We start from the raw sequence: 25,814 nt of genomic DNA on the forward strand, positions 1-25,814 counted from the left end.
ATCCTCCGTTTTGTTTGTGCGTTCAGGTCCCTATCCGAAGGGTGATGCGCGGACGCATGTCGTGACAAAAAAAATTCAAAATATTCCATTACCGTACTTAGAAGCATGTCAAACGCTGTTTAAAATCGCTACTTTTCTCGTAAAATAGCGATAATATTCCAACCGGGCGACGTTGTTTTCGTTCAAAGGCTGAAAGAAAAACATGGTCACTTCTCGGGGCCGCGCATCTCCTGTCTCTGAGCCACCAGCCTGACCACTCACAAACAGCGCTCCTGTACATATCCCAGAGACAGCAGAGATCTCATTCCACTTTCTGGCGCCTTCAGAGAGCCTATGGGAGCCTTAGAAATTGTCACGTTACAGCAGAGATCCTGTATTTTCGACAGAGATGCCACAGAAGCACAAGAAATGGTCAGAGAGGGCACTTCCTGTATGGAATCTTCTCAGGTTTTGGCCTGCCATATGAGTTCTGTTATACTCACAGACACCATTCAAACAGTTTTATAAACTTTAGTGTTTTCTATCCAAATCTACCAATTATATGCATATTCTCGTTTCTGGAAAAGAGTAGTAACCAGTTTAAATCGGGTACGTTTTTTATCCGGCCGTGAAAATACTTCCCCCTACCCTAGAGGTTAATTACAAAATGTAGCTAATATTAGTTAGTTAATCCAGAGATTCTTACCTTTGCCTCGATTCGGCAATCTCGTCCAGATCATCATGGCATTTGTAGTTCTTTATGATGCCACATTAGCAGCTAATTAGCATTTCATTTTGGGGGGTAAATGCAGGATAATATATTGATAAGTCACCTTGTCCTAGATAGATTTACACTTATCAAAACGTCACGAAACACAGCTCTTATTTTAAGTGTTTCTTAAATCCCCTATGGGAAAAATGAATGATGGAAAAACGATTGGAACCTTTTCCTTGTTTGAACGCTAGGTTTTATCGGTATTATGATTCATAATGTGCTACTATATTGGTAGACCTTTACTGCTGTACTTGACCTTTGTCTTGGATCAGTGTTTGCTGACTCACTACCTCAGTGGTAATTGCGGCAATGCTGCTTGTCTGAGGCTGTGTTATTGTTTGTGTCTGAGGCCACTGCATTGTGACACAGTCACTACACACAACCCCTGATCTATTCCAGGTCGCACACACCGTGTGGTAATACCTACTGAGGCAAAGACCGTTTATTTAGGGAATTAAGGGGTAGAAAATAAACAGAAAAAATGCTCTTGAGAGCCTGTGTTTTATTCTACACCGGGCACCTGGTGTGTTCCCGGTGGAAACTTGAATCCCCAGTAGGCCTAATGTTCTTCTGCCTTACCGGCACGGAGCACTTACAGTAAGGCCGGTTTCCGGGAAACCATCCCCTAATACCTGCCCCAGTATTTTGTTCTTGAACGTGTTTCTTAAGACACAACTTTATGCCGTTGCTCGTCTCCTCTTTCCCCTCCCACTCTACAGATGTATACCTTCCAGCACCTCTACTCTTGTGGTGCCATCAGGATTGCCACAGGCAGTTTATTTATACTAAGGCACTCCTGTGGCATTGTGGTGTTTGTCTACTGTGACTGTCTCGTTGCCTGTCGTGTCAGCCAAAGAAAATAACCCCAAAGACTTAAAACATAAGGGACAAATTTTGCCACAGTGTGGAAACCAATCTGTTTTTTTGTTTTTAGAAAAGGTCATTGGGTCTGTGTGACTGAGTACACAATGTGGACCTGACTGAATTCTTTGCTTAGGATCATTGGAAGAAACTGTTCAAATTGACCTGTTTTGAGTGGGCGAGGTAGCTGTGCACCTTTTTTGTTTACCAATCACTGCGCCCCCCACCCTCCTTAGCCTGGTTGCCTTTTCTGTTCAGCTATTATATTCCGCTCCTTGCCAGTCTTGCCATTTGCCAATGACACTGGCCTTTTGGCAATCTTAGTCTGAAAATGCTATCATTAATGAGCTCGAGGAGATCAAAGGATTTGATCCTGATTCGATAACCCTCACATCATCCAATCAATGTTTATGCAAATTAGACTAAGAATACGTTCTAACTTAATTCATACATTTGATTGGAAACATTTTAACACTGGTTGTGGGGAGAACAGAGGATTCCTGTTTGTTGCATTTTTACGACAACGCAATGTGATCACAGCACACCAGAGAAGCTCTCGCCATTCAAACTTCACTGTCAGTTCATTGTGAACACTGTAGCCTATTTTATATCCAGCAAGCAAGAGCAAGGTGTTTCTTTCCTTGAATATATATTTTTATATATATATATATATATATATATATATATTTATATTTGCTCAAAATCAGTGGCCAAACTATATTGCTACTACTGGGACGTGCTTTGTGCTAGGCTACTGATTTCAAGAGTTATGAGGAATAGGGAGACGATGGAAAAGAGAGGCCATTGGAGTTGCCAGCTACGGTTGGGCGGTATCCAGCTAGAGACACGACCAAGTCATTCAGCCTTTTTGTTCTGTATCTATGGACGCGACCCAGTCGTTCATTCTAATGTTCCATTGCCATACTTGCTTGCTAGCTAGCCAACTATGGCTAACTTACAGTCAAGTCAAAAAGTGCAGCCAGAATAACAGCAAAGTAGCTGCATTTGCATTTGTTTAACTTGTCTGGGCTTGGTGGGACGTGACCGTACCACACTATTCAACAGCCAGTGAAATAGCATGGCGCGAAATGCAAAACAGCAAAAATCTCAATTTCATTTTCTCAAACAATTAACTATTTTACACTATTTTAAAGATAAGACTCTCGTTAATCTAACCACATTGTCCGATTTCAAAAAGGCTTTACGGCGAAAGCATAAAATTAGATTATGTTAGGACATAAACTTCACAAGAAAATCCACACAGCCATTTTCCAAGCAAGGACATGCATCACAAAAACCAAAAGTACAGCTAAAATATTCACTAACCTTTGATCTTCATCAGATGGCACTCATAGGACTTCATGTTATACAATACATGTATGTTTTGTTCGATAAAGTTCATATTTATATCCAAAACAGCATTTTACATTGGCGCGTGATGTTGAGAAAATGTATTCCCACCAAAACGTCCAGTGAATGTGCACATCAATTTACAAAAATACTCATCATAAACGTTGATAAAATTTACAACAGTTATTGAAAGAATTATAGATACACTACTCCTTGACGCAACCGCTTTGTCAGATTTCAAAATAACTTTACGGAGAAAGCACATTGTTCAATATTCTGAGTACATAGCTCAGCCATCGAAGCAAGCTATACAGCTACCCGCCAAGTTCTGGCACCAACAAAACTCTGAATTAGAGTATTATAAATATTCTCTTACCTTTGCTGATCTTCGTCAGAATGCTGTTGACAGCCAATGGAAGCCTTAGGAAGTGCAACGTGACCCCACAGACACTGTAGTTTCGATAGGGATTCAAAAGAAGAACTCCCTCAGATTTCCACCATTCCTGGTTGGATTTATCTCAGGTTTTCGCCTGCCATATGAGTTCTGTTATACTCACAGACATCATTCAAACAGTTTTAGAAACTTCAGTGTTTTCTATCCAAATCTACTAATAATATGCAAATATTTGACTCTGGGCCCGAGTATTAGGCAGTTTACTCTGGGCACGCTTTTCATCCGAAATCGAAAATACTGCCCCCTATACCCTAAAAAGTTAAGCTGTTTTCTAGCTATTGAGGCGCGATTTCGCCTGGCATAGAAAATGTGCTAGCTTGTCAGGTCACTGTTTAGAGGAGCTAGCCAACAACACAGCTACAGTAACACAATAACTTCAAACTGAAGCTGGAAAGACTGCAAATTAGCTGCGTTTTGTTTTGCCTTTTTTTAATATATTTTTTTTGTGTGTATACCCATTAAAAATGAAGCCAGCTGATTCATGATTTCGAAGGGCTGAGAAAAGCTGCCTGCCTGTCATCCTGACTCCCGACATGTTCATTACTATCGGACAGCTGGAGATCGAATTTGAATATTGAAACAATCTTGCAAATATTAGAGAGACAGACAAAGGTTTATACAAATCTCTGGCTAAAAGAAATGTAAGAATATCTAGATCAGGGCTGCCCAACCCTCTTCCTGGAGAGATCTACTGTCCTGTAGGTTTTCAGTCCAACCCTAATTTAGCTTGTCTGATTCTACTAGTTAACCTCTCTAGGGTAGGTGGCACCAAATCGTCCCACCTACGTAACAGCCAGTGTAATCCCGTGGCGCGTTATTCAAAAACCTCAAATGCAAAAACTTCAATTTTTCAAACATATGACTATTTTACACCATTTTAAAGACAAGACTCTCGTTAATCTAACCACACTGTCCAATTTCAAAAAGGCTTTACAACGAAAGCAAAACATTAGATTATGTCAGCAGAGTACCCAGCCAGAAATAATCAGACACCCATTTTTCAAGCTAGCATATAATGTCACGTAAACCCAAACCACAGCTAAATGCAGCACTAACCTTTGATGATCTTCATCAGATGACAACCCTAGGACATTATGTTATACAATACATGCATGTTTTGTTCAATCAAGTTCATATTTATATCAAAAACAGCTTTTTACATTAGCATGTGACTAGCATTCCCACCGAACACTGCCGGTGAATTTACTAAATTACTCACGATAAACGTTCATAAAAAGCATAACAATTATTTTAAGAATTATAGATACAGAACTCCTCTATGCACTCGATATGTCCGATTTTAAAATAGCTTTTCGGTGAAAGCACATTTTGCAATATTCTCAGTAGATAGCCCGGCGTCACAGGGCTAGCTATTTAGACACCCAGCAAGTTTAGCACTCACCAAAGTCAGATTTACTATAAGAAAAATGTTATTACCTTTGCTGTCTTCGTCAGAATGCACTCCCAGGACTTCTACTTCAATAACAAATGTTGGTTTGGTCCCAAATAATCCATTGTTATATCCAAATAGCGGCGTTTTGTTCGTGCGTTCAAGACACTATCCGAAAGGGTAAATAAGGGTGACGAGCATGGCGCAATTCGTGACAAAAAAATTCTAAATATTCCATTACCGTACTTCGAAGCATGTCAACCGCTGTTTAAAATCTATTTTTATGCCATTTTTCTCATAAAAAAGCGATAATATTCCGACCGGGAATCTGCGTTTAGGTAAACAGACGAAAGAAAATAAAGCATGGGGTCGACTCGGGCACGCGCCTAAGCCCATAGTACTCTGATCAGCCACTTGCCAAACGCGATAATGTGTTTCAGCCAGAGGCTGCCTCGATATCGTTCAGCTTTTTCCCGGGCTCTGAGAGCCTATGGGAGCCGTAGGAAGTGTCACGTTATAGCAAAGATCCTCAGTCTTCAATAAAAAGAGCCAAGATGAAACACAACTTGTCAGACAGGCCACTTCCTGCATGGAATCTTCTCAGTTTTTGGCCTGCCATATGAGTTCTGTTATACTCACAGACACCATTCAAACAGTTTTAGAAACTTTAGGGTGTTTTCTATCCAAAGCCAATAATTATATGCATATTCTAGTTACTGGGCAGGAGTAGTAACAAGATTAAATCGGGTACGTTTTTTATCCGGCCGTGTCAATACTGCCCCCTAGATTTAATCTGGGCATAATGGCATAAAAATAGATTTTAAACAGCGGTTGACATGCTTCGAAGTACGGTAATGGAATATTTAGAATTTTTTTGTCACGAATTGCGCCATGCTCGTCACCCTTATTTACCCTTTCGGATAGTGTCTTGAACGCACGAACAAAACGCCGCTATTTGGATATAACAATGGATTATTTGGGACCAAACCAACATTTGTTATTGAAGTAGAAGTCCTGGGAGTGCATTCTGACGAAGACAGCAAAGGTAATAACATTTTTCTTATAGTAAATCTGACTTTGGTGAGTGCTAAACTTGCTGGGTGTCTAAATAGCTAGCCCTGTGATGCCGGGCTATCTACTGAGAATATTGCAAAATGTGCTTTCACCGAAAAGCTATTTTAAAATCGGACATATCGAGTGCATAGAGGAGTTCTGTATCTATAATTCTTAAAATAATTGTTATGCTTTTTGTGAACGTTTATCGTGAGTAATTTAGTAAATTCACCGGCAGTGTTCGGTGGGAATGCTAGTCACATGCTAATGTAAAAAGCAGTTTTTTGATATAAATATGAACTTGATTGAACAAAACATGCATGTATTGTATAACATAATGTCCTATGGTTGTCATCTGATGAAGATCATCAAAGGTTAGTGCTACATTTAGCTGTGGTTTGGGTTTATGTGACATTATATGCTAGCTTGAAAAATGGGTGTCTGATTATTTCTGGCTGGGTACCCTGCTGACATAATCTAATGTTTTGCTTTCGTTGTAAAGCCTTTTTGAAATCGGACAGTGTGGTTAGATTAACGAGAGTCTTGTCTTTAAAATGGTGTAAAATAGTCATATGTTTGAAAAATTGAAGTTTTTGCATTTTTGAGGTATTTGAATAACGCGCCACGGGATTACACTGGCTGTTGAGTAGCAAGCGTCCCACCTAGCCCATAGAGGTTAACGTCATAGATTTAGCTGGTGGCAATTTGTGGAATAGACACTGGCTGGAATGCCGTTTTAACATTTGCATTTACATTTGAGTCATTTAGCAGACGCTCTTATCCAGAGCGACTTACAGTAGTGAATACATACATTTTATACATGTTTATTTATTTTTTATTTTTTTTGTGCTGGCCCCCCGTGGGAATCGAACCCACAACCCTGGTGTTGCAAACACCATGCTCTACCAACTGAGCTACAGGGAAGGCCAATCAGCATTCAGGATTAGACCCACCGTTGTATAAATAATAATTAACACATTGCATTTTGCAAACCTGTCGCCTCAAGATGAATGGTTTTGCCCACTGGAAAGTTATTTTCTATCCTCTTGCGCGGAACTGTCTTGGTTCAGTGCAGTTAGAAAGCACTAGTTGCTCCACTGTGTTGGCTCAGTGCAGTTAGAAAGCACTAGTTGCTCCACTGTGTTGGTTCAGGGCAGTTAGAAAGCACTAGTTGCTCCACTGTGTTGGTTCAGGGCAGTTAGAAAGCACTAGTTGCTCCACTGTGTTGGTTCAGGGCAGTTAGAAAGCACTAGTTGCTCCACTGTGTTGGTTCAGGGCAGTTAGAAAGCACTAGTTGCTCCACTGTGTTGGTTCAGGGCAGTTAGAAAGCACTAGTTGCACCACTTGTGTTTTAAAATGAAGTCACCTGCAAAATAAATCATTTTATCTGTTTTTGTTGGGCTGTTACATTTGTATCATTGTTTCATACCTGATGCACTCAGGGTGTTGTTACCTATCATTTGAGAGCAGCACGAGGAAATTTTGTAATTTCACTTTGCCTGTAAGAACCATGATGAGCATGTCTAATTAGGCTTCGCTGTATCGAAGCCTCTGAGAGAACCTCAATTGCTCGCTTCCTCTCTCCTCAGCTCTTTCTCAAAACCCATTGGAGGAGAAGGTCAGAGGGAAGGGACCTCTGGCTTTCTCATCCAATGGGTTTTGAGAAGGAGGGGACGCAAGTGGTATGCAATTCAGATTCTCCCACTGACTCTGAGTAGCCTTCCATCAGCCTACAAAAGGTTGCACCTTTGCAGAAAACTGTGTTAGCTCACAGCTGTCAATGAGTAGCTCGCAAGTAGATGGTGAAAAATAATCACTAGGCTTAATATTATATGATCTGTGAAATAATTGTTCTCCCAAAGTGGAGAAAAAACAAAAATAAACATGCAGTTCTCCCTGAATTCCCTTTATCTCACTCACTCAATTGCGTTCTGACCACTCCCTCTACACATGGGTCCTGAGTGCGCACACACAAGCTCCCATTAGGCCTACATAAATACATGCCTATAAAAACGTATCTGATGGGATACACAAGCTACATTCCTTGCCAATGACAGTTTTATCATAAATTCAAAATTAACTGGTTGATTAAAGTAGGGAAATATGTGTTCCAACAACGAGCTGCAGTTTTGGAATAATTGTGTCCCGTCTATTTTCCTCTTAGGCTACTTTGAGAACTGCTAGTGCAATTTTAGAATTGGTTAGCCTAGGGATAGGCTATAACCATGTCTCCACGTCTTCCCTGTGGCTCAGTTGGTAGAGCATGGTGTGTGCAACGCCAGGGTTGTGGGTTCGATTCCCACGGGGGGCCAGTACAAAAAAAAATGCATGAAATGTATGTATTCACTGCTGTAAGTCGCTCTGGATAAGAGCGTCTGCTAATTGACTAAAATGTAAATGTAAAATGTAACCACCCTAAATATAGACAGGTTCCACACTGAAAATATGCAAAAAACATTTGTTTGATAAATACAGAGCGTATTTTCATCAGAATCATTAGGCCTACTAATCAAACAGATGTTGTGGCCGTAATTAATCACCATGCAGTGTTCAATGTGGAATTGTCCATTTTAGAAAATTCCAAACAGGCAGAATAAACTCAATTGAGGGTCTGTATATCGAAAAGACAGATTTTAGGTTTTTAAATCAGATATATATTTGTTCAACTCGCAAAATTGAGCACCGTTTCAAATGATCAAACTTTGAGAATAACTCTTTCATTTGGAAAAGTATTATTTGATTTTTTTCTGTTATATTACATAATGTTTTTTATAAATTAGGTGTGGCTTGACTGATAAGGGCTCTGGAAATAAGATTGTCTGCTAAATGAACAAAAAAGGGCTATGTCATTGCACGGCCATAGGCTTCTACAAGCATGCGCCATTGCGGAGGTTACTGCTTTTTTTTATATTGTGTTTCACGATATAATATAACCAATTGATATTAAGGTTTCAATAAATCAATCGTATGTGTATATATATAGATATGTATGTATGTATGTATGTATATCTATATATATCTATATATATCTATATATGGGGCATTTTAGTACCGTAAATTCCGGACTATAAGCTGCAACTTTTTTCCCACGCTTTGAACATCGTGGCTTAAACAATGACGCGGCTAATATATGGATTTTTCACGCTTTCAAATGTTTTTTTCCCAAAAAACACATTCTGTGCCATGCTCAGTTTTTGGGCGGCATGAAGCTTTCATAAGACCAATGAAATTGCCGAACGGGTTAAGGTCAAACAACTTTTTTTTGTTTACTGTTTAGATTAAATCGAGCGCTCTCAAACTTCCCATCATTCTGATTACGGTAGTCATTTTGTCACCCTCATCATGGCAAAGACACGGAGAAATGCATATGATGCAGCTTTCAAGTTGAAGGCGATTGATCTGGCTGTTGGAAAAGGAAATGGAGCTGCTGCACGGGAGCTTGGTCTTAATGAGTCGATGATAAGACGTTGGAAACAGCAGCGTGAGGAATTGACTCAGTGCAAAAGACAACTAAAGCTTACTGCAAATTTTTTATTTTTTGTTACAAGCCGTGTTTCGTTAAAGCCTATTTATTTTTGTTACAAGCCGTTTTTCGTTAAAGCCTGTGTAAAGTTCATTTGTTTCAATGTACCGGTAGGCACCTGCGGCTTATAGACATGTGCGGCTTATTTATGTTCAAAATAATATTTTGTTTTAATTCAGTGGGTGCGGCTTATATTCAGGTGCACTTAGTAGTCCGGAAATTACGGTAATTAGGATTTGTTATCTGTAATGGTTATGATAACAACAGTGTTGTCATATAGATAAATGCGCAATTGTTTTTCTGGCCTAGATTTTTTTGGGGTACTCGAGTTTAATATAATTTGTGGCAAAACCTAAAAATAAAAAATATATATTTGTACCACCACTTTAAGACAGTCAGGTGCCCATGACTATACTGTAGGTACAATCGGCCTGGGCCCTCAGGTTAGAAGGGTGAATGACCAGCAGGAGACAGGGATACTGAACACGTGTTTACCATTGCCATGCCCAAAACAGACAAGTTAGAATATCTCAAGTTAGAATTCAGCCTTTTTAGTGATTGAACCTATAGTAATGAAAATAAGTGACTTTCTCTCTTTCTCTCTGTAGGTCAGTAGTCACTTGGAGCCCTCCCAGTCTCTGAGTCTACAGCAGCCTCCTCCCCCTCCCTCTCCTCCTCCCCAACCCCAGTACAGTGTGGCCGAGCAAGACAAGCAGCTCCTCTTCTCTGATTTCGAGGACCTCAGTGTCTCGTTCCAAAACCTCTATAAGTCTGTCTTTCAGCAGTCCTTCAACCAGCAAGGTGGGTCAGTACTCTGAAGCAGACCAGGGGTTGAAATAGTGTTTTAGATGAGCCTGCTTGGTGTGACAGATGGGTGCATTTTGCAACAAGGCAAGCTCTATCAAAACGTCTTCAAAGCATTTGAAAGAAAACAAGCACGTGCACAGCTAACGTCATACCCGGTTGATGAGAAAACAGTATGGCAAACACTAGTGGGAATGATTACCTTGTGCTTTTAGCTAACCTAGAAAATAATCTCCTACACCGCAGATTGGACACGTATGTTAAACAGTAATAAAAGCATTTGTGTGTATTCCTCTTTTGTACTTGCATATACAAATAATAAATTGTGCCACATAGCTACAATCGTTGCGTTTCTCGGTCAAACGAGCAAGGCGAATTTGGAGAAAAACAAAACATTGTATTGACACTTGAGTGGAGAAGTGCAGTGGCTGTGGGAGTAGCTTTGAAACTTGCTAATTAGATTGTGAAGCTTCTCTGTAATTGCTTCCTATTGGGTCAACAGCCTTCCTCCTGCTTGTATTACGATCCACCTTTTTAACCCCAGACATGGACACGCTGTCGATCCTCTCACTGTTGCCTGAAATCAACCTTTGAAAATAATGTTTTGTACAAGTCGCAGGAACGAGCTGAATTGTGTACAGCTATACAATTATGAAATATCAAAACTTAACAAATATACATCACTCCGAGAATATATAACACTGACACATTCTGGGGAGCATTGAAACCCAATGGCTGGAATGGCACTGCAACGATAGCGCTCCATCCTGCAGTGTATAAGGTCCAAGCCCCTTTTTTTATGAATTGGCAGTTTGCTGTAATCCCACCATACAATATGGGCAAATTTATCATGCAAAGAACACACAGTGAGGTCCGAAAGTAGTTGACACATTTTGAGGTTGTTTTGGCTCTGTACTCCAGTTGCTTGGCTACCCAAACTCCTTGCCCGGGCCAAACGCTACACGGACATAAGTTTCTTCTCCGCAATGAGTATGCCTCCCAGGGGATTTCTAGAATGGAAATCCTTTCGAGATCTGATTGGTCCCAGAAACTGATGGGTTGGGCCAGAGCCATAACACACGTGGCTAAAGCAGCATTTTGAATGTTTATCATTGGCTTTGATACTCTGATTGGTTAGAGATCATCCAATCGCTGATTACTTTTTTTTTGTACAACACCCCTTATTTTGACGCAACCACAAATAACTTAAATTATGGCAGTCTCAGACTGAAGTATGTAGCGAATGATAGAGCAGAGGATAAATTCAGTTTGAGTTGTCAGGTAAGTACTCCAGCACTTTGGATTTTAGATGATACAATGACTGAGGTTAAAAGCCCAGTGCAGTCAAAAAATGTCTTATATACTTCCACACTGAGGTTGGAATAATACTGTGAAATTTTGAAAATGCCCTTTTTTAGTCTAAGAGCTGTTTGAAAAGACCACCTGCAATTTCAGCCTGTTGTGGTGGGATGGAGTTTTGGCCTGCCTGGTGACATCACCTGGTGTTAAATTAGTTAAAAGACCAATAAGAGAGTTTCAAACCTCTCTGCCAATGACAGCTAGTTTTCCATCCCCACTCAAACCCACTCCCAGAGAGTACTAGCAATAACTTTGCTTGAGAAATTTATCTTCGCTAAGAAGCTATTTTAGTTTTTTGACCATTTTTAATTTGAAACAAATCACAGTAAGGTACTTAATAGTTACCCAGAAATTATTTGATATTGAGATAGAAACATCTGCATTGGACCTTTTAAAGTGCAGACTTTCAGCCTTAATTTGAGGGTATATTTATCCATATCAGGTGACTCGTTTATAAATTACAGCACTTTTTTTGTACATAGTCCCCCCCCATTTTAGGGAACAAAGTATTTGGACAAATCCACGTATGTGTATTAAAGTAGTCAACGTTTTTAGTATTTGGTCCAATATTCCTAGCACGCAATGACTATACATCAAGCTGGTGACTACACACTTGTTGGATGCATTTGCAGTTTGTTTTGGTTGTGTTTCACAGGGTGCATTGGTCAATTCATTGAAAACTTCAGCTTTGGCTTGCTTATATAGAGCGATACTACCTGTTTTCTGAAGTGAGTGCACGAGGGAAGTTCGTAACGTGGCTTGAGCACTTTCACGAGATGCTGAAATACCCTATTCTCAACCACCGAGAATGGGCGCATATCCGTGGCTATAAACCAAAGACTGTAAAAGATATAAACATAGCCTACCTATCGCTCTTGTGATTTATTTGGCTCGGTCAGAATCAGCTGCCAAGGGCTGCTTGAATGAAGATGGGAGACGATGCTGTGTTGCTTTACGTTTGTCTTGCTCCGGCGTAAATGTGTTAACAGCTGCATTGGCTATTTCTCATTGAGCGTGGCGACATACTGTTAAAGTTTTATCCACAACTCTCTGTCCACCAGCGTTGTAATCTGAATGATGGAGGATCCTCCAATTCTGGTTTATTGACCCCACCACTCGCCATCGCACAGAACTAGTTCCCGGCTGCGCCTCAAAGGGCAGTTTGAAGTGCGCCTGAAATGTTTGTTTTTTTCAGCTTAGATTTACTCCAGCGGCATAGGTCTACAACACAGCGTAAGCATAGCCTATAGGCCTAGTGTTTTAATTTTGTTAATATATTTTTTATGTGCTTATTGGGTTTCACAGTGCTGACCAAACCGAGGTCCCCGGTACGGTACAAATACGTGTACCGTTACACCCCTAGCGTTAATGTGTATTCATTTAAGGAGACAACTATTTATGCATTGCTCGGTTTGGTGAAATTTAGTCGAGTTAAATAAATCGCCTCCTTAATGTTATATACATTTAAATGTTACAAATTAAATCACGCTGCCAGATTAAAATTTGGTTTATGGTATTTTTTGCACCGATCTGTGCACTTTTGTGTGAAGAAAATGTCTCTCTGTGTTCCATTCTATTATAAGATTAAATTCCATTAAACCACCCGAATGAAATCCCTCTGGTTTGCTTCAGTATTATTTATTAGAGACAACATCTCTGCAGCTGTCAGTCACATGCTGCACTGTAGTAGCATAGTAGCATTTATTTTGTTGTGGCAAACAAGAAAATATATATATAAATATGAACATAGTTTTAAAGCTGGAATCCTTAATGGTGAAACTGCCATGTCTGTTTGCGATTTTACAACAAAGACGTTACTGCAAACAACAAACACTGAAGAAAAAAAAGGAGAGTCAAGGAAAATGCATAAGCAAAATGATTTACAGGTAGGCAGAATGGTTAGTTAATTGTCTGTGTGTGTGTGGTTGGCCCTGCAGGTATCACGGGTATGCCCAGTGAATTGAGCCAGCAGCCACGGACATCGTGCTCCTATCAGCACTCCCCCTGTGTGGGCAGCAGTGGCAGTGCCCACAGCCACCAACACAACCATGGTCACGTTCATAACCACCCCCACCACCACCCGCCTCTCTCGCAGCACCTCTCTCCCCACGTGACGCACGACCAACATCAACCTCATCCGAACACTCAACATGGGCAGCACCCTCAACACAGCCAGCACCCCAACAGTGGGCAGCAGTCCCAGCACCATACTGGCCAGCGATCAGAGATGACCTGCACTAACACTTGTAAGACACGACAGTACAGTGCACACTACACACTACTGTACTGTCAGAGAGCAAACAAGCCCAAACGATGGACAGCAGAGTGCCTCTGACTAGACTATTGGCCATAGTTTTCCGTTAATTTCCAGCCTATTCTATATGTTGAATCATCAGCACAAACAACCACCACTTGTCGTCACCCAGCAGGTGGTCGCTATAACATACCGTAGCGACAGCAAGCGATAGTACGCTCACGCTCTACTTTTAGCTGTTCATCGTTGCTGTGTGTCTGGAGTTACAGGCAGGGCTCAGGAACAGTGACTATCCTTAAATGATAGTCCCTAACTATATATAGCATTGATATCTACATGCTCTGCATGGATTCCATTATATTCAGTGTTGGGGAAGCTACTCTGAAAATATAGTTTATCAAGCTACCAATTACTTCACACTGGAAAAAGTTAAACTACACTGAAGCTACCCATAAGAAAAATATTGTTTACTTTTAAAAAGTAGTTCACTACATCAAATGTATTTATATAGCCCTTCTTACATCAGCTGATATCTCAGTGCTGTGCAGAAACCCAGCCTAAAACCCCAAACAGCAAGCAATGCAGGTGTAGAAGCACGGTGGCTAGGAAAAACTCACTAGAAAGGCCAGAACCTAGGAAGAAACCTAGAGAGGAACCAGGCTATGAGGGGTGGCCAGTCCTCTTCTGGCTGTGCCGGGTGGAGATTATAACAGAACATTGCCAAGATGTTCAAATGTTCATTAATGACCAGCATGGTCAAATAATAATAATCACAGTAGTTGTCGAGGGTGCAACAAGTCAGCACCTCAAGAGTAAATGTCAGTTGGCTTTTCATAGCCGATCATGGAGAGTATCTCTACCGCTCCTGCTGTCTCTAGAGAGTTGAAAACGGTAGGTCTGGGACAGGTAGCACTTCCGGTGAACAGGTCAGGGTTCCATAGCCGCAGGCAGAACAGTTGAAACTGGAGCAGCAGCACAGCAAGGAGTCGTCATGCCAGGTAGTCCTGAGGCATGGTCCTAGGGCTCAGGTCCTCAGAGAGAGAAAGAGAATTAGAGAGAGCATACTTAAATCCAAACTACTTTGTGAAAAATGGTCATATCAAAATCTGAAATGTCAGACTATAAATTGCAAGAACAGATCACTTTGGGATCATATGTTAACAGAATGTGTAATTTAGCCTATTAAACACAAAAACTGTTTAAAGTGAGAATTAAGCAGGTCTGATACAGAAAAAGGAAATTCTACATTGCCCAAATTTTCATTTTTTTTGTGCAAAAACAGTAGTGTAGCTCTAGTAGTTATCTACACTGCTACATGGTAAAACAGCAGTGTGTAGTTCCAGTAGTTAGCTACACCGCTACATGGTCAAAAAAAAAGTAATTAACTACTCAAAACAGGACCTAGATTTGAATTTAGTTGAACTACCATCAAGCTACTGCACAATGTAGTTTAATTATAAGTTGAACGAAATGTAGTTCCATACTATCCAACACTGATTATATTACAGTAGCTTGTGAAAGTATTCACCCCCCTTGGCATTTTTCCTATTCTGTTGCCTTACAACCTAGAATGAAAATTGCTTTTGGGGAGGGGTTTGTATCATTTGATTTACACAACATGCCTTTTTATTGTGAAACAGACAAGAAATAAGACAAAACAGGAAACTTGAGCGTGCATAACTATTAACCCCCCCCCCCCTCAAAGTCAATACTTTGTAGAGCCACCTTTCGCAGCAATTACAGCTGCAAGTCTCTTGGGGTATGTCTCTATAAGCTTGGCACAACTAGCCACTGGGATTTTTGCCCATTCTTCAAGGAAAATCTGCTCCAGCTCCTTCACGTTGGATGGGTTCTGCTGGTGTACAGCAATTTTAAGTCATACCACAGATTCTCAATTGGATTGAGGTCTTTGACTATGCCTTTCCAAGACATTTAAATGTTTCCCCTTAAACCGCTTGAGTGTTGCTTTAGCAGAAAGCCTAGGGCCATTGTCCTGCTCGAAGGTGAACCTCCATCCTAGTCTCAAATCTCTGGAAGACTGAAACAGGTTTCCCTCAAGAATTTCCCTGTATTTAGCGCCATCCATCATTGCTTCAATTCTGACCAGTTTCCCAGTCCCTGCCAATGGAAAAACATCCCCACAGCATGATGCTGTCACCACCATGCTTCACTGTGGGGATGGTGTTCTCGGGTGATGAGAGGTGTTGGGTTTGCGCCAGACATAGTGTTTTCCTTGATGGTCAAAAAGCTCAATTTTAGTCTCATCTGACCAGAGTACCTTCTTCCATATGTTTGGGGTGTCTCCCACATGCCTTTTGGCGAACACCAAACGTGTTTGCTTATTTTTTTCTTTAAGCAATGGCTTTTTTCTGGCCACTCTTCCATAAAGCCCAGCTCTGTGGAGTGTACGGCTTAAAGTGGTCCTATGGACAGATACTCCAATCCCCGCTGTGAAGCTTTGCAGCTCCTTCAGGGTTATCTTTGGTCTCTTTGTTGCGCCGCTGATTAATACCCTCCTTGCCTGGTCCATGAGTTTGTGGGCGACCCTCTCTTGGCAGGTTTGTTGTAGTGCCATATTCTTTCCATTTTTTTTTTAATAATGTGTTTAATGGTGCTCCGTGGGATGTTCAAAGTTTCTGATATTTTTTTATAACCCAACCCTGATCTGTACTTCTCCACAACTTTGTCCCATACCTGTTTAGAGAGCTCCTTGGTCTTCATGGTGGTGCCCCTTGCGTAGTGGTGTTGCAGACTCTGGGGCCTTTCAGAACAGGTGTGTGTGCGCGTACATGCGTATACTGAGACCACGTGACAGATCATGTGACACTTAGATTGCACACAGGTGGACTTTATTTAACTAATTGTGACTTCTGAAGGTAATTGGTTGCACCAGATCTTATTTAGGTGCTTTATAGCAAAGGGGGTGAATACATATGCATGCACCACTTTTCAGTTTACATTTTATGAAACAAGTTATTTTTTCCATTTCACTTCACCAATTTTGACTATTTTGTGTATGTCCATTACATGAAATTCAAATAAAAATCTATTTAAATTACAGGTTGTAATGCAACAAAAATAGGAAAAACGCCAAGAGGGATGAATACTTTTGCAAGGCACTGTAGCTATGTCGTTTGTTTTTCTGCTACTCCTCAAAGCGCATTACGCTGTGTGAAGCTGACAAACTCAGAGACAGGCGTTTCTGAACCTCGCCGACGTCTTTCATTTGCCTAGACTTTGTTTTTCCTGTGCCTCTGCACTGTGCTTTCGGCTCAGAGAAAAGCCCTATACAAATATACGCTCCATTATCTGGGTTAGTTCTCCCTCCACAGTGGCTGGGATGAATAAAAGCAATCCCCGTCTTTGATCCACAGCTTCAAATGTGTTGCCATTTGGGTTTGTGATGAAAGGCAGAAAATCATTCCTCTTCACTAATGTCTGTGATGTGAAAAAACAACATCTTGTGGTCAAAAGCATCACTGCATCTGACTCAAACATGACATTACTTCTGTTGGTCCTTGACTGTCACTCTGTTGATTACAGCACTGTGCTCTTGTCAACATTTCCCTAACCTTGTCCCCAGGGTAATTGCAACAATGTTATAGAGAGCTAGCTGGTGGACAAGACTAACATTTCCCCTACCGTTACTTAGTTGGGTCTTCCTGCCTGGCCCGTTTAGCTCTATTACCCACTCCCCCTACCTGAAATAATTTGTCTTAGAAGAAATCGGGAGGAATCACTGTAGGGTGTGTGTGTGTCTGCCTGCCTGCGCAGGTCTGTCCGCCAACTGGTACCCCAACCTGGACTGGCTGAAGGAGAGCTGTCGCATTGCCAGCAGCTACAATTGGGCTGACGTGGACCTCTCTCCATTCCAAGGTAACAGACTTGCATTATCCTAAAGTGAAGAAACGGTGGTAACACTTTCTTTGGACCACCATGTGTATAATGCTCTTATAACGTCTTCTGTCACACGCATAGTAATAATAATAATGCACTGAATTTCTAACTCACTTTTCATTGAAAAACTATCAAAGTCCTACAGTGAATGCATTACAATACATAAAAACAAGACATAGACAAAGGACACAACTAGGCAGGGCATCTTACACAAAGAACATAGCTGACGGTACAAGGGGCAAGGACAACAAGGAACACAGCAATATCTAATGGAAGGCCTTCCTAACGAGGAGGGTTTTTAAAGGAGTCTGTGATGCCTTCAGGTGGTCCGAGAGTGCATTCCAGAGGCGGGGGCGGTCGAGCAGAAAGCCGATTTTTTTTTTTTTGATATTTTTTTTATTTTTATTTTTGTATTTTATTTTTATTTTTTTATTATTATTATTATAAATAAAAAAAAATCCCATGGAGCAAAGCTTGAACATAGAGGAGCAGGCTATCGCTCTGAGATTACAGGTGGGGTTATGGGATACGAGCAATTCTTTGAGCTATGGAGGGGCATTGCCATGGATAGGACGTCATTGTAAATAAGAATTAGTTCTTAACTGACTTGCCTAGTTAAATAAAGGTTAAAAAAATAAATAAATTATGCAATGTCAGCAGAAGGGTTTTGAACTTGATTCTAATTGAGACGGGGAGCCAGTCCAGAGATGCTTTGTCTCCTAAAGGCTGGACTACTGTAACACACTCTTCATCGGGATCACTGCCAGGAGTCTCCAAAAGCTCCAGTATATTCAGAACAGTGCTGCCAGGATCCTGATGAGTGCATGAACACTAACACTTCGCCCCCATCCTGGCATCTAAAGACATGGATAATCTTCTCAGCATCAGACGGAGTAAGGGTGCGACGGTGTTTGGCAATGTTATTAAGGTGAAAGAATTATGCTTTGCACAGATGTTTTATGTGCTCGTCGAAGGTCAGAGAGGAGTCGAGCTTAACACCCAGATTTTAGACTGAGGATGAGATCAATGTTCTGGCCTGCAATGGTGAGGTAGGTTATGGGTGAGTGCTGGACCGCATGTACAGTAGCTTATTGTTGGCACTGGTCAGAGGTTCCATGTGTAGCAACGTGAAGTGGGAGATCTCTAATCAATGCAACGGAGTTAAAATTATGGCATTAAGTTAGCTAAATGGAAGGAGTATGCTACAATGAGCAACCGACAGGTAGGCTGTTTAATCTGAATGGAGTTGCTGTAGACAAGGATGGGGAGTGCAGCCAAATAGCCTCAACTAGCCTAGCTTCTTTACATTGATTTGAGTAACCGGGTATCCGAAAATGATTTGAATAGTGAAATTATTTCAAATTGCTATCCCTATTCAAGGCAGGTGTTCAGACAGGCACACGCAGCAGATGGACTTGGGGCAGTTTTTACATACAGCTGAGTGTCATCGGCATAGCAGTGGAATGAAATTCCATGCCGGCTGATGACACGGCCAAGGGGTAGCATATACAGAATGAACAGGATGGGTCCAAAAATGGATCCTTGTGGGACACCGCAGTTGACAGGGTGGGTCTGGGACCTGGACCCACCTAGCGAGGCATATTCCGTTCTGACGGAGAGGTATGAGCAGAACCAACTCAGGGCTGGACCATCGTCCCAGAGGCGTCCGAGGAGGATAGTGGTATTGAACGCTTCATTCAGACTGGAATTTCTCAAACAGGTTGTTTCGATTGGGATGATCCTGGAGCTGTACGGCAACCACTTTTTCCAACACCCTGGAGAGGTTCACAATGTTGACATCAGCAAACCGCTCGCCCACACAACACCATACATGCTGTCTGCCATCTGCCCGGTACAGTTGAAACCGGGATTCATCTATGAAGAGCACACTTCACGAGCGTGCCAGTGGCCATCAAAGGTGAGCATTTGCCCACTGAAGTCTATTACGATGCCGAACTGCAGTCAGGTCAAGACCCTGGTGAGGATGACAAGCACTCAGATGAGCTTCCCTTAGATGGTTTGTTTGTGCAGAAATTCTTCGCTTGTGCGAACAAACAGTTTCATCAGCTGTCTGGGTGGCTGGTCTCAAGCCGGATGTGGAGGTCCTGGGCTGGCATGGTTACACATGGTCTGCGGTTGTGAGGCCGGTTGGACGTACATTCAAATTCTCTAAAACTACGTTGGAGGTGGCTTATTGTAGAGAAATTAACATGACATTTTCTGGCAACAGCTCTGGTGGAGCTGGAGATTCCTATAGTCAGCATGCCAATTGCACGCTCCCTCAACTTGACATCTGTGGCATCATGTTGTGACAAAACTGCACATTTGAGTGCCCTTTTATTGCCCCAGCACAAGGTACAGCTGTGTAATGATCATGCTTTTTGACCAGCTTCTTGATATGCCACACCTATCAGGTGGATGGATTATCTTGGCAAAGGAGAAACAGGGATGTACAAAAGTTGAGGAATAAGCTTTTTGTGCATATAAAAAAATGTCTGGGGTCTTTTATTTCAGCTCATGAGACATTACTTTACATGTTTGTTTTTGTTCAGTTAATGTTTTTTCGCAACTTTGACACTGAAAGTATGATAGATAATGACAGTCTTAAAACTTCAATGTGAATTGTCTAAGTGCATTTTGATATTGTACTAAACAAAGTACAAGGATGTGAATGGGCTAAATTAGAAACTACAGGTTTGGATCAAATACAACACAGAATGAAACACTTGTATTTTCAAGTATTGTGGTGGCAGCATCATGCTATGGGCATGATTGTCATGTGCAGGTGAGGTAAAGGAGACTAGAAGAGGAAACCACTAAGGACTAGTGAAATGAGAACGACCCCCTGTCTGTGTGTATCTATGACAGGACTGAAGGAGAGCATGAGGCAGGCGGAGCTGAACAACTGGTCCCTGGACCTGGCCCAGATGGCAGACCTATGCTCCTCCATCAACCAGTTCTTCACACACACCGGGATCATCCCACCACAGGGGCCACCCCTGCCCACCTGCCACAGCCCCATGGACACCAGCAAGCCCAGCCAGCACATCAACACGGGTCAGTGGCCATTAGGATGGCGTTGCCTCACTAGACACTGATCTAAGTTCAGTTTTGCGTTTTCCCCTATGGTAACTGTTAGGGTTGAGGACAGTAGCTGATCCTAGGTCTATGCCTAAGGGCAACCTCTAACGTGCGTCCCATAGATCTGAAAGGGTTGGATTGCTTAAAACGAAGTCTCCTTTTACTGATCTTATCACAGTCCATAGATCAGTGGAGTTGAGGTAAGAACTGAATGACTGTTGCTTCCTGTTGGATGTCTTCATCTCCTGTAGGTAATCTGTACATGGACTCCAGACAGAACATGTCTTCAATGATGGGACCCCCGGGTTACCCCCACATGTCCCCCATGAGCAATGCAGGCTCCACGGTGACAGGTACTACTGCTAACTACTCAGACCCTCTTGTGTGTGCGTGTGTGTGTGCGTCCAGCTGCCTTACACGTCTACCTCCATTCTCAGGGCACCATGACCAGATGAACCAGCAGCACATGATGCCGCCCGGGCACTACCAGATGAGGAGGCTGCCCACCAACGACATCCAGGACGACTTTGACTGGGACGCCATCGTTTAGAATCACCCTGAAGAGAGGAAGAAAAGGAGGGATAGAGAGAGGGTGTGAGAAGAGTGGAAACGACCACCTGCCCTGAAAAAAGAGACATTCCAGAAGAGGAATATCAATCCCATGATCTTGGTCTTTTTATACGAGAGTGACTTTGAAGACAATCATACACAGAGGGAGAGACTAGTCAACGTTTGCCAGTAGACAAGTTGGATGGTCACATTTGAGGAGAAAAAAAAAACACTTTTGGAATGGTTTGCATTGTCTCGTCTGTGTTCTGAGTGCCAACAGTTTTACAAGTGTCGGTGAAGTATATATTTTTTTATTCATGCTTCTATTCTCGTTTCTTTCAACTGAAGACTGAAAGTGGACGTCCGCCTGCCACTAAGCTGAAAGGAATGGGCGTGGATGAAAAAGATAGTGCTATTTATACATATGAACAAGACTCAAAGTGATACATTTTTGTTCCATCACTACAAAAACATCTGGCATCTTGCCAGTTAGTCCGGACAGTATTGCAACTCCTTGTCCCTCAATGTAGCACCCCTCACCTATCTGACAGCAGTGATCCATGGACGGATACTTTCGCCACTTCCAAGAAATAAAGTTAGTTCGAAATTTGAGGGAAGACCAGATAAGGATGCTCATTCTAACAAGTGTCTGATCTCTTTGACTGACTCAAACAATGCCAACTGTATGGAATTGAGCACCATCTTGTGGTTGCAGGCTTATATTGCAGAGGGAATTGACTATTTGGTCAGAGGAGAAATCGCATTACACCAGACCTCGGTTCAAATGCTTTTTGAAATCATTCAAATTCTTTGAGCATTTGTTTCAGTCCACCTTGAGTGCCAGATGGGCGGGGCTTGCACTTTAAGCACGGTTCCATTGCAAAAGGCATGCTCAATGAAGCACAGCTGAAGTTTTATATAGAATTTGAACCCAGGTCTGAATTGCACCCTTACATAGACATTAAGGATTTTAAATAAAAAAAATTACTTGCTTTAACTTTCAATGGTTTGAAGAACAAAAATCTTCCGGTGTAGCAGTTATTTTGTGCTTTGTATGTCACCACTTAACGCTGTGCTCATAAAAGAAATGGTGACGCTGGGCCAATGCTATGTACGTATCGCCTGTCAATCCCTTACTGGTGGTGTTATGGTGTCTACAGTTTTATCTATCTCTTCTGTGCCTGTGTGAGAGTGTGCAAGTATGTGTTAGCGTTCATCAGGACTGTCCCGTTAGTAACTCCATGGTACGAAGCCCTCAGGGTCCCTGTTTCCTCTTTTATTTCAGAATAATGCATAACCCCTATTTCCTTTTTTAGCATTACCAAAAGGTCAAATGGGTATGTGTGTAGTTTAATGTACCTGTTGGCAGGTGTTTCGACCACTTTGGTACACCCAATGTACTACGTTATAAGTTAATTAAGTGAAATGTGGATTTAGGACTTACAGTATATAGTAGACTCGTGTGTCTGGTGAACGAGACTACTATAACGTGACTTTAGTCAAGGATTATATTAATTTGGCCTGACACTAAATAACATGAAGTCCTCTTGTTCAAAATGATCACATGGTTACAGATTGGCTACATTCCAATTCTCCCAAAGTGTGCAATCGTATCCTTGCATTGCCCCTCATAGATTTAAAAGGAATTAACTTGCACCAATCCAGTTATTTGAAATGTGTAGGGGATGGGGGGTGAATGAGTGTACACTTTTGGAGAAGGGTAAAGAATCGGAATGGACGGGGACACCGATGATTCCAAGGTGCCTAGTCATAGGATGGGAGAGGGTAAGCTGTTTTTGCACAATGCTGGATACGGTAGCATCAAGTAGAGAAAATGGTTGGACTGATAGGCCTAACCTCTCCCCTATCTTCTGGGGAAAAAAATCATAAGAGCTCAGTGAGGGAAAGAGTGTGGTGGACAATGCAGTAGAAACAATAAATAAACAGACAAAATTATCAAATGAGCTGCATTTGAACTGTGCTACTTATATTTTTCAGTGTCTCGTTCTCTCGGTATCCCTTTAGTATACCTACAGTTCCATAATTGAAATCATATCCATTGAATGATGTAAATCAGTATTTAACTGAATATATACAGGAATGATTATTAAAACGGGACCCAAAGTGCTCATGTCTTTTAAAGAACTCAAGAGTTATAAATGCGGTAAAGAGATCAATGGAACAGATGCCAGATTGCCTCATGTTCAACAAATCTGTTCTAACAAAGTGGATATTCGTCAAATCCGTAATGATGGATTTATTGTAACAAGCCCACAATGTGGTTACTAAAGTCAGATTTAGATATACACTGCTCAAAAAAATAAAGGGAACACTTAAACAACAATGTAACTCCAAGTCAATCACACTTCTGTGAAATCAAACTGTCCACTTAGGAAGCAACACTGATTGACAATAAATTTCACATGCTGTTGTGCAAATGGAATAGACAACAGGTGGAAATTATAGGCAATTGGCAAGACACCCCCAATAAAGGAGTGGTTCTGCAGGTGGGGACCACAGACCACTTCTCAGTTCCTATGCTTCCTGACTGATGTTTTGGTCACTTTTGAATGCTGGCAGTGCTTTCACTCTAGTGGTAGCATGAGACGGAGTCTACAACCCACACAAGTGGCTCAGGTAGTGCAGCTCATCCAGGATGGCACATCAATGCGACCTGTGGCAAGAAGGTTTGCTGTGTCTGTCAGCGTAGTGTCCAGAGCATGGAGGCGCTACCAGGAGACAGGCCAGTACATCAGGAGACGTGGAGGAGGCTGTAGGAGGGCAACAACCCAGCAGCATGACCGCTACCTCCGCCTTTGTGCAAGGAGGAGCAGGAGGAGCACTGCCAGAGCCCTGCAAAATGACCTCCAACAGGCCACAAATGTGCATGTGTCTGCTCAAACGGTCAGAAACAGACTCCATGAGGGTGGTATGAGGGCCCGACGTCCACAGGTGGGGGTTGTGCTTACAGCCCATCACCGTGCAGGACGTTTGGCATTTGCCAGAGAACACCAAGATTGGCAAATTCGCCACTGGCGCCCTGTGCTCTTCACAGATGAAAGCAGGTTCACACTGAGCACGTGACAGAGTCTGGAGACACCGTGGAGAACGTTCTGCTGCCTGCAACATCCTCCAGCATGACCGGTTTGGCGGTGGGTCAGTCATGGTGTGGGGTGGCATTTCTTTGGGGGGCCGCACAGCCCTCCATGTGCTCGCCAGAGGTAGCCTGACTGCCATTAGGTACCGAGATGAGATCCTCAGACCCCTTGTGAGAACATATGCTGGTGCGGTTGGCCCTGGGTTCCTCCTAATGCAAGACAATGCTAGACCTCTTGTGGCTGGAGTGTGTCAGCAGTTCCTGCAAGAGGAAGGCATTGATGCTATGGACTGGCCCGCCCGTTCCCCAGACCTGAATCCAATTGAGCACATCTGGGACATCATGTCTCGCTCCATCCACCAACGCCACGTTGCACCACAGACTGTCCAGGAGTTGGCGGATGCTTTAGTCCAGGTCTGGGAGGAGATCCCTCAGGAGACCATCCGCCACCTCATCAGGAGCATGCCCAGGAGTTGTAGGGAGGTCATACAGGCACGTGGAGGCCACACACACTACTGAGCCTCATTTTGACTTGTTTTAAGGACATTACATCAAAGTTGGATCAGCCTGTAGTGTAGTTTTCCACTTTAATTTTGAGTGTGACTCCAAATCCAGACCTCCATGGGTTGATAAATTGGATTTCCATTGATTATTTTTGTGTGATTTTGTTGTCAGCACATTCAACTATATGAAGAAAAAAGTATTTAATAAGATTATTTCTTTCATTCAGATCTAGGATGTGTTGTTTAAGTGTTCCCTTTATTTTTTTGAGCAGTATATTTGGATGTTTTTGGTACATAACATTTAGAAGTAGTCCCTTTTCTGGTTTAGAAGTGACTGATAAATGCTAGCTCACGTTTGTATGAGCGAAATCGGTGGTGTTAGTCGTTTTAACTGTAATGCATAGTGCAGTTGATTGGTGACGATGAATGAACATGTATTGGGCTTGACATCCATACAAGCATTGTACTCCAATTTTTACCTCAACAGTGTGAAATACACATGTAAACAATAGCCTAAGTGTAGGGTCATTTTGTTGGGGGGGGGTAATGATGAGATTCGGGAATGTTCCCATGGCATTTCCGTTGATTTTGGTCAAGTTCCATTGACCTCTTTACCGCATCTATGGTCAAGATTTCTGATTTCTGTCACGTGCTGGTTTTTGATGACAAGCAGAAACAATATATTGTATGTCAGTGTGTTATTGTGCTAACTATGTCATTTCAATCATCAGTGAAGGGACTCATGAATTAAACAAATGGAGGGAGGGGTAGTATTTTGTTCTTGCTCTTTCAAGAGAGAAACCGTGTGTGTGTGTATATATATATATATATATATATAAATGTGATCAAATGCATTGGCTTTTTGTGTGACACTCTTCCTTGTAC

At 42.0% G+C, this 25,814-nt stretch overlaps 1 protein-coding gene across 4 annotated transcripts in view; it reads left to right on the forward strand.

Annotated features, from left to right (window-relative positions):
* Positions 1 to 23,290, forward strand: part of LOC106567377 (forkhead box protein J3) — a 114,167-nt gene extending 90,877 nt beyond the window's left edge. For 3 of the 4 annotated variants that reach the window (XM_014136545.2, XM_014136544.2, XM_014136547.2), the window contains 6 exons: positions 9,994 to 10,186; positions 13,486 to 13,794; positions 17,577 to 17,678; positions 20,568 to 20,756; positions 21,032 to 21,133; positions 21,218 to 23,290. In XM_014136545.2, the coding sequence (XP_013992020.1) occupies positions 9,994 to 10,186; positions 13,486 to 13,794; positions 17,577 to 17,678; positions 20,568 to 20,756; positions 21,032 to 21,133; positions 21,218 to 21,330 (1,008 nt within the window). In that variant the 3' untranslated portion in view covers positions 21,331 to 23,290. The remainder of the gene's footprint in view (positions 1 to 9,993; positions 10,187 to 13,485; positions 13,795 to 17,576; positions 17,679 to 20,567; positions 20,757 to 21,031; positions 21,134 to 21,217) is intronic. The other variant, XM_014136548.2, reaches the window with a different exon arrangement.
* Positions 23,291 to 25,814: the final 2,524 nt, after the last annotated feature.

This window comes from Salmo salar, chromosome ssa13, assembly GCF_905237065.1.
Source record: "Salmo salar chromosome ssa13, Ssal_v3.1, whole genome shotgun sequence".
In the NCBI taxonomy this organism is placed as follows: Eukaryota; Metazoa; Chordata; class Actinopteri; order Salmoniformes; family Salmonidae; genus Salmo; species Salmo salar.